We start from the raw sequence: 10063 nt of genomic DNA on the forward strand, positions 1-10063 counted from the left end.
AATCAACCAAAAATGTCCTCCTGATATTGGATTTAGGTTCAAAGTTAAGTGAAAAAAATACTAAATTCCCTTACGTTGATGACTTTTTGCAAATCCAATCAGTTTTCCATGTTGATTCAATGTCATTACATTTTAATTTTGGGGTTGAAATGACTTGGAAACAACGTTGAATCAACCCGTTTTTGCCCAGTGGGTTGCTTAAAATCATATTGTACAATTACAAAAAAGCACAATATGCAGATAAAAAGGCCAAGGAAAAAAACTATTATTTTTAATGATACCTTGATATTGACACAAGTAAGCCTTTCACCATGCTAATGAGTCTCTTTCAATTGAATCCTCAATGCAGCAAGTGTTCTGTGTAATATAACATCAGATTGAAAATCCAGGAGGAGATGTTACTCAAACACATGCAGCCTCACATTAACCTAATTACTTGTGCTGCCACCTCTTCAGAGCGCTACTATCTCACAAGACACAGTTCACACACAGACAGTTCTCTTTGGTAGTCAATGCATGCCATGGGGTGTCACATATACCGTGGGGCAAATAAGTATTTAGTCAGCCACCAATTGTGCAAGTTCTCCCACTTAAAAAGATGAGAGAGGCCTGTAATTTTCATCATAGGTACACTTCAACTATGACAGACAAAATGAGGGGAAAAAATCCAGAAAATCACATTGTAGGATTTTTAATGAATTTATTTGCAAATTATGGTGGAAAATAAGTATTTGGCCACCTACAAACAAGCAAGATTTCTGGCTCTCACAGACCTGTAACTTCTTCTTTAAGAGGCTCCTCTGTCCTCCACTCGTTACCTGTATTAATGGCACCTGTTTGAACTTGTTATCAGTATAAAAGACACACGGGGGGACCTAGTGAATGACCTGCAGAGAGCTGGGACCAAAGTAACAAAGCCTACCATCAGTAACACACTACGCCACCAGGGACTCAAATCCTGCAGTGCCAGACGTGTCCCCCTGCTTAAGCCAGTACATGTCCAGGCCCGTCTGAAGTTTGCTAGAGAGCATTTGGATGATCCAGCAGAAGATTGGGAGAATGTCATATGATCAGGTGAAACCAAAATTGAACTTTTTGGTAAAAACTCAACTCGTCGTGTTTGGAGGACAAAGAATGCTGAGTTGCATCCAAAGAACACCATACCTACTGTGAAGCATGGGGTGGAAACATCATGCTTTGGGGCTGTTCTTCTGCAAAGGGACCAGGACGACTGATCCGTGTAAAGGAAAGAATGAATGGGGCCATGTATCGTGAGATTTTGAGTGAAAACCTCCTTCCATCAGCAAGGGCATTGAAGATGAAACGTGGCTGGGTCTTTCAGCATGACAATGATCCCAAACACACCGCCCGGGCAACAAAGGAGTGGCTTCGTAAGAAGCATTTCAAGGTCCTGGAGTGGCCTAGCCAGTCTCCAGATCTCAACCCCATAGAACATCTTTGGAGGGAGTTGAAAGTCCGTGTTGCCCAGCAACAGCCCCAAAACATCACTGCTCTAGAGGAGATCTGCATGGAGGAATGGGCCAAAATACCAGCAACAGTGTGTGAAAACCTTGTGAAGACTTACAGAAAATGTTTGACCTCTGTCATTGCCAACAAAGGGTATATAACAAAGTATTGAGATAAACTTTTGTTATTGACCATATACTTTTTTCCCACCATAATTTGCAAATAAATTCATTAAAAATCCTACAATGTGATTTTCTGGATTTTTTTTCTCATTTTATCTGTCATAGTTGAAGTGTACCTATGATGAAAATTACAGGCCTCTATCATCTTTAAGTGGGAGAACTTGCACAATTGGTGGCTGACTAAATACTTTTTTGCCCCACTGTATGGACATAAGCCTCAGACTAGATTAGATACCCTGCATAATTCACATCCAGTGGAATAGCCTGTCTAAGTGAGAGCTTCGGCTAGCGCAGTGTGCTTGCTTTACATGTGTGATAATGAGATTCATTTACCAGAATAACATTCTTCAGGCGCTTCAGCCCGAAGGGTTTTATTCCATTCCGATTGTATTGCTGCTGTATGAGGCAAATTTGAAAATCTATTTAAATTAAATTATCTCCCTTGTTCTGATTGTATCTTTTATTTTTTTTTACCCCACTATGGTAACCCTGATTATGCTCTCTAGTCTAGTGAATGAGGTTTCTTACTAGTCTTGCTGAGATACCATGCTACCATAAAAGGCTCTGTCAATTTCCTGACTTGATGTCTGTCTACTAAGCTGCACACAGTGGGTTACCTCATTCAAAACAATCACACACTGTGTTGCTGCCTGAGAGTATGTGCCTGCCACCAGTCAGACTCAGCACTCGCGACTTTAAGCACTTTAATGGTATTTCAGACTGGAGAACCTCAGTAATGTAAAGTTTTTTTTAGTCCCAGTGCTCTATGAAATGGCCCTGCTCCCAGCACAGTCACACACCCCACTCTCTGGGTTATTACCGCTCAGCCTGCATGGAGATGGGGTCAGCTCTTTAACAGCACAACACCTGGGTGTCTCCCCTCACACACCTCCCTGCGCCACTCCACATCTTCAACAGGGAGCTCACTGGGTGAGGCTATTCACACTGATACAATAACCCATCACATCTTCTCATGAAACAGCAAGACACTGCTCTGCCTGTGAGACTTTTTACAAGAGAACAGTCAGTGTGGGAACGAGTGTGAATAGCTGCTCAAAGAAACCTGTGCTGTCATCCCACTTTATTGAATAAGGGTCCCAGTTAGCATAACTAAACAACACTACCTCTGTTCCAATACAGCGCACACCTTAATAGTGATCAACTGCTCCTTCTGATTCCATAATGCCCACATTATGCCAAACCAATAAAAAAACAGTGTGTTGAATTCTAGTGGAATCACACACTGCTTTCACCCAATCCCTGGCCTTCTAAGGACACCTGAAAAGCTCTGTCACACTAAATTACACATCCCTTTTGTGTGCCAACACAGTGGAGATTGAAGAGGTCCTTGTTGCTTTAACTTGTTGTGATGGACTAAGAGATATAGTGTTGAGCTAGGAGGAGGTGGGAGGGCCACTGACAAAGGAAGAGATTACCCAGAACCCACCTCTCCACTCATCTACCCTCTCCAATCCACAGTGCTATTGTGTGAAAACGTATGGATCCTTCCCAATACTGTGAGGAGAGACAATGCCAATGTGTGTCCATGCAGCCCACCTGATTGCAGAACTGGGTCTCCAATCCCTTTGGTAATTCCTACCCAAGGGATGGGAGAGAAATATGCCAGCTCTTCACGTGAATACAAGCTACAAGCTTCAATTATCAGTGGAAACTACATTCAGCTACACTCAAGAATCTAAGTGGAGGCTCTTGACCCAGAGCTGCCTCATCCACTTCAGTTTTTGACAACAAACAAAAAACACACTGCTGCCATATGCTTATGACGTGAACATAAAACTAGTATTTCCATTATCATTCTCTCCAAGTCCAATTTCTCTGTCTCACACAAACAAACAGCTTGTTTTTCATGTCATACATTGACACTCCTTTTCAGCATGAAAAATGCACTACCACAAGTAAACATGTCATTTTACTTCTCTCCAACAACAGACGGCATGCATTACAATCACTTCCAAACAAGCAAATGGGGAAAAGTCTGTCCATTGCCATTAGTGACTAAAGCCTAGCCTTTGTGATTGCAACTGGCAGCCTGAGACATGCAATCCATAATAAAATAATACATCCGGCATCATCCATGTGTGTGTGTGTGTGTGTGTGTGTGTGTGTGTGTGTGTGTGTGTGTGTGTGTGTGTGAGTGAGTGAGTGAGTGAGTGAGTGAGTGAGTGAGTGAGTGAGTGAGTGAGTGAGTGAGTGAGTGAGTGAGTGAGTGAGTGAGTGAGTGAGTGATTGGGTGAGTGAGTGAATTCTTGCGGGTCTGTGTATAGATGTGTGCCTGCCTGTTTGGGAGAGACTAAAAAGAGAGGGATGAGAAAGAAAGAGCCAGTTGTAAGAGATGGAGAGCAGCGCAAGACTTATACTACTGTTAGTCAGCGGCGGATGATGATGATAATTATCCCAGTGTGTTAAATGATTACTGAGGCTGTGAGTAATTGCTTCAGCAGCTCACAGGACTCTCCAAAATGGACTTCTTTCACAACTCTCTTATCTGGAGCAGCTAAATCAGGCGAGCCAGGAAGGCAAAGGGTGGTGGTGAAGAAAGCCTTTTGAATTTCACAGCTGCCTCACTACAACCACAAAGACCAATCGGAGACTGTTGGGCACTCCAATAGGACTCCAGCATAGAATTGATGAAAATAAAAATGTCAACGTTCTCTTGCGTGATAAGGTTTACTGGTGGTGGCTGTTTGAAACATTGTGTGTGTGTGTGTGTGTGTACTGAGGTAAAGACTGTGCATGATTTGTCTGATCACAGCAGTCAGACCCTCAGGCTTCAGCAGATGGCATCCTGTTTATACCATCTCTGTATCTCAATCATGACCATACCCAATTCATTGCAGAGCTACACATAATACACTATGCATCTTACCATTAGTTGTACTTTCCAATGTGTATCAAACTATTGTTATAGTGGCTATTCTCTATGAAATGAGACACTGGATGGAAGAGGCCGACTTACGGAGACTGTTCGCAGGTACCCTGTTGGCTTGCATGTTGTCATAGTGCTGTCCATGCACTCCAATGTCTTCTGAGTGTTCTCCTGGACCAGGCTGGCGCATCACCTGGGCTAGAGCCCTGACAAAACACAAACACCTCAATCAGCTGGTTCACTCAATAATAAAGCATGACATGGAAATCAAAATAGCTACGAAAACTAGAAAAATTACAGCAGCTCAAACGCTGTAAACCTCAATATGTATCTGATATTTATCGGAAATCCTTACAGGTCTTAATGTTTGAATAATGTAGATTAAATCAAATCAATTACTCTCATGCTTGTAGAGGAACTACCAATGACCAATTATCATATGCTCAAAGGGTTTTCATTGATATGCACAGTACCATTTATGCTATCTACTGTATCTTGCCTATGCTGCTCTGTACCATCACTCATTCATATATCCTTATGTACATATTCTTTATCTCCTTACACTGTGTATGACAGTAGTTTTTTTTGGAATTGTTAGTTAGATTACTTGCTCGTTATTACTGCATTGTCGGAACTAGAAGCACAAGCATTTCGCTACACTCGCATTAACATCTGCTAACCATGTGTATGTGACAAATACAATTTGATTTGATTTGATTTGATTATATTGAGTTAGTGGGATCACCTTCCTTTATGCATTGATACTATAGTTGAGAAATATGACAAATCACAATAGGGATCACAAGGCATATTGAGACAAAGGCAGCCCACTGAGCACAGACGTCAGTTCAACGTCTAATTTTGATTTACTTTTGGTTGAGTTGTCAATTAATGTAAGTTCAACGTGAAATTAAAGGTCATCACATGGAATCTTTTTGTTGAAATGACATGGAAACAACATTGAAAAAAATTTACTTAAGTTCGCTTCCCCCAAAAAAGAACAATGAAGCTAATTAAAATGCTGAAATCTAGGACAGTGAGATAATTAAAAACAATTGCAGGTGTAATGGAGTAAAAAAGTGGCTTTTAATGGCACCATGTTGGTAGATGACATCAAGGGAGATGAGAGCATGGCTCATCACACACTATTACCTACAACACATCTGGTTTTACCAGGACGTAGTGAGCATGGCTCATCACACACTACTGCCTACAACACATCTGGTTTTACCAGGACGTAGTGAGCATGGCTCATCACACACTACTGCCTACAACACATCTGGTTTTACCAGGACGTAGTGAGCATGGCTCATCACACACTATTACCTACAACACATCTGGTTTTACCAGGACGTAGTGAGCATGGCTCATCACACACTATTACCTACAACACATCTGGTTTTACCAGGACGTAGTGAGCATGGCTCATCACACACTATTACCTACAACACATCTGGTTTTACCAGGACGTAGTGAGCATGGCTCATCACACACTACTGCCTACAACACATCTGGTTTTACCAGGACGTAGTGAGCATGGCTCATCACACACTATTACCTACAACACATCTGGTTTTACCAGGACGTAGTGAGCATGGCTCATCACACACTATTACCTACAACACATCTGGTTTTACCAGGACGTAGTGAGCATGGCTCATCACACACTACTGCCTAAAACACATCTGGTTTTACCAGGACACAGTGAGCAATGCTCATCACACACTATTACCTACAACACATCTGGTTTTACCAGGACGCAGTGAGCAATGCTCATCACACACTATTACCTACAACACATCTGGTTTTACCAGGACGTAGTGAGCATGGCTCATCACACACTATTACCTACAACACATCTGGTTTTACCAGGACATAGTGAGCATGGCTCATCACACAATATTACCTACAACACATCTGGTTTTACCAGGACGTAGTGAGCATGGCTCATCACACACTATTACCTACAACACATCTGGTTTTACCAGGACGTAGTGAGCATGGCTCATCACACAATATTACCTACAACACATCTGGTTTTACCAGGACGTAGTGAGCATGGCTCATCACACACTATTACCTACAACACATCTGGTTTTACCAGGACGTAGTGAGCATGGCTCATCACACACTATTACCTACAACACATCTGGTTTTACCAGGACGCAGTGAGCAATGCTCATCACACACTATTACCTACAACACATCTGGTTTTACCAGGACGTAGGGAGCATGGCTCATCACACACTATTACCTACAACACATCTGGTTTTACCAGGACGTAGTGAGCATGGCTCATCACACACTACTGCCTACAACACATCTGGTTTTACCAGGACACAGTGAGCAATGCTCATCACACACTATTACCTACAACACATCTGGTTTTACCAGGCCGTAGTGAGCATGGCTCATCACACACTATTACCTACAACACATCTGGTTTTACCAAGACGTAGTGAGCATGGCTCATCACACACTACTACCTACAACACATCTGGTTTTACCAGGACGTAGTGAGCATGGCTCATCACACACTATTACCTACAACACATCTGGTTTTACCAGGACGTAGTGAGCATGGCTCATCACACACTACTACCTACAACACATCTGGTTTTACCAGGACGCAGTGAGCAATGCTCATCACACACTATTACCTACAACACATCTGGTTTTACCAGGATGTAGTGAGCATGGCTCATCACACAATATTACCTACAACACATCTGGTTTTACCAGGACATAGTGAGCATGGCTTATCACACACTACTACCTACAACACATCTGGTTTTACCAGGACGCAGTGAGCAATGCTCATCACACACTATTACCTACAACACATCTGGTTTTACCAGGACGCAGTGAGCAATGCTCATCACACACTATTACCTACAACACATCTGGTTTTACCAGGACGTAGTGAGCATGGCTCATCACACAATATTACCTACAACACATCTGGTTTTACCAGGACGTAGTGAGCATGGCTCATCACACACTATTACCTACAACACATCTGGTTTTACCAGGACGTAGTGAGCATGGCTCATCACACACTATTACCTACAACACATCTGGTTTTACCAGGACGCAGTGAGCAATGCTCATCACACACTATTACCTACAACACATCTGGTTTTACCAGGACGTAGGGAGCATGGCTCATCACACAATATTACCTACAACACATCTGGTTTTACCAGGACGTAGTGAGCATGGCTCATCACACACTATTACCTACAACACATCTGGTTTTACCAGGACGCAGTGAGCAATGCTCATCACACACTATTACCTACAACACATCTGGTTTTACCAGGACGTAGTGAGCATGGCTCATCACACAATATTACCTACAACACATCTGGTTTTACCAGGACATAGTGAGCTCATTATTATTCAGTATAGAGTTCTCAATCATTCAGAATGAAAAGTATGGCATTTTGATGGAATCTCAAGACATCAGCACAATTGGACAGGTATTCACAGTCACTCACAAATAAAATATAGTAGGCTGCACAGGTATTGCCTATGATTGCCAATCAAATTGTGGTCAGAAGAACTGACTGATCATGTATATTTATTCTATATTTTAACACTTCCCACTAGGCAAAAACTGAATGGATCATGAATCAATGTTGTTTCCATGTGTATGTGACCAATACAATTTGATTTGATTCGATTTCAACCAACAAATCTATGTGATGTGGGGAAAAATGACTGGATTTGAAAAAAGTCATCAAGGTAAGGAAATTTCGTATTTATTTCACCCAACTTTTCACCGAAATGTTTTTTAGATTTTTGTTGTTGATTTCAACCAAATTGTAAATCGAAACTTGAAGTTGAACTGACGTCTGTGTCCAGTGGGTTATCACCTATTTTAACAAAACAGCATCTTTAATGCATCTAAATATTTTAAAGAAACTTCTGACACCCAAATAAAAGTTACATTCCTGCATTCATTTAGGCTATCCAAAGTTGTTACTGCATTGCGCACAGTGACTGCTGATGTTGTTTACTGTACACACACCTTGACATGTTTTCTCTGTGTGGACGGTGCGCCTTTTCAAGTCCAAGTTTTGTGAAAATCCCAACGAGGGCCATTATGGCAACAACTCCACATATTATATACACAATTAAGTTTGTTTTATCCTTTGTGGGGTCGTGAGTGGGGTCTTTTTTCTTAGGCGGGGGTCTGCCTGTCATCATCCACGGCGGGGTGTCATAGTTTTTGCAGGTGGTCTGGTCCAGCCGCGAGCTTGTAAACTCACAGCAGAATCTGAAGCCACAGGTCCCGCAGCAGTACAGGTAACTGCCGGTCTGGCACACAAACGGCGGATCCCACTGGCCCATCACATCGTAATAACCCCGGCACCTGTCCTCTGTATGCGGACTCTCCGAAACGCTATTTTTTCCGTTCAATTTTGACTCGTTGGTACCCGTTGGTACCATAATAAAGCCGTCCAGCTTCTGCCCTGGCTCCCCCTCCGCGTCGCATACAAGAACTTTCACCAAAAAGTAGCCAAGCAACAACCCCGCGCTTCTCATCATGTGCGTCCCTTTGTTAATTTTCTTCTCCACTGTAGACGAAGGAAAGGCGATGACCAGGTATCATAACAAGCGTGTACGCATAATCCAAGAACATGAAAAACAGCCATCCGCGATGATTATCATGATTACGCACCGCAACTTCTGCGCGTAATTGTCCATCAGCGCACGGTGATGTTGTATGGGAATGTGTGTAAATGTTATATCTGTTCCAATTGCAACAACAAAAAAATGATGAGATCTTTACACCGATGCGACAACAACACTTTTACAGTTGCTACAGGTATCTTGAATAGGTTTAGACAATTTCTCTGCGCTGCGCCACAGACATCCTCCGTTGACAGTCGGAGTCCTTATTGGTAGTTCACTCCAGGCAGTAGGAATATTACCGAACCAATTACCGAGAGAGTGGGAGAGTGGGGAAGGAAAAGGAGGTGGAGACACTTGTGGTAGGTGGGAGAGAGACAGGCAGAAAGAGAGAGATCTGATGTATGCAATCTGTTGTTTATATACAGAACAACATGCTCATGCTCAGATTTCCTTTTTTTCATAGTAGCCTACTGCAGGCTACAGAAAAATATATACTGTATTCAGACAATACAATACTGTCCGAATATTTATTTATTTATATGCCTAAGAAGTCGCAGGGTGCATTTAAATGATAGAGTCGCAATGCTGCTGTTGTTGTCTGTCAAGTCAAATGTGATTTCATGCATGTTGTATTTGACTGCTATTTGTGGCTGATATATTGCACCTTATTTGTATCATTATGTATTGTTCAATAGGCCACAACTATGAAAAAAGGATATAGCCCAAGCAAACAAGGTGTGATTGGTATTGTTGTGACCTTTGTCATTGTAGTGCTGTAACTGTATTGTCATTTGAGGTGATAAAATATGCATAATCAATACAATTCGTCTGACTAATGCATTTGATTTGTATACCTGTACATTTTGGAATTTGAATGTATATCCCT

General features: G+C 42.1%; 1 protein-coding gene across 1 annotated transcript in view; it reads right to left on the reverse strand.

Annotated features, from left to right (window-relative positions):
- LOC112246027 (protein shisa-9B) overlaps window positions 1-9480 on the reverse strand; it is a 42173-nt gene extending 32693 nt beyond the window's left edge. The window contains exons 1-2 of the mRNA XM_024414289.2: window positions 8570-9480; window positions 4627-4742 (exon numbers count right to left, since the gene is read on the reverse strand). Of these exons, the coding sequence (XP_024270057.2) occupies window positions 4627-4742; window positions 8570-9090 (637 nt within the window). The 5' untranslated portion in view covers window positions 9091-9480. The remainder of the gene's footprint in view (window positions 1-4626; window positions 4743-8569) is intronic.
- Between the last annotated feature and the right edge of the window lie 583 nt (window positions 9481-10063).

This window comes from Oncorhynchus tshawytscha, linkage group LG09 (genome assembly GCF_018296145.1).
Source record: "Oncorhynchus tshawytscha isolate Ot180627B linkage group LG09, Otsh_v2.0, whole genome shotgun sequence".
NCBI lineage: Eukaryota > Metazoa > Chordata > Actinopteri > Salmoniformes > Salmonidae > Oncorhynchus > Oncorhynchus tshawytscha.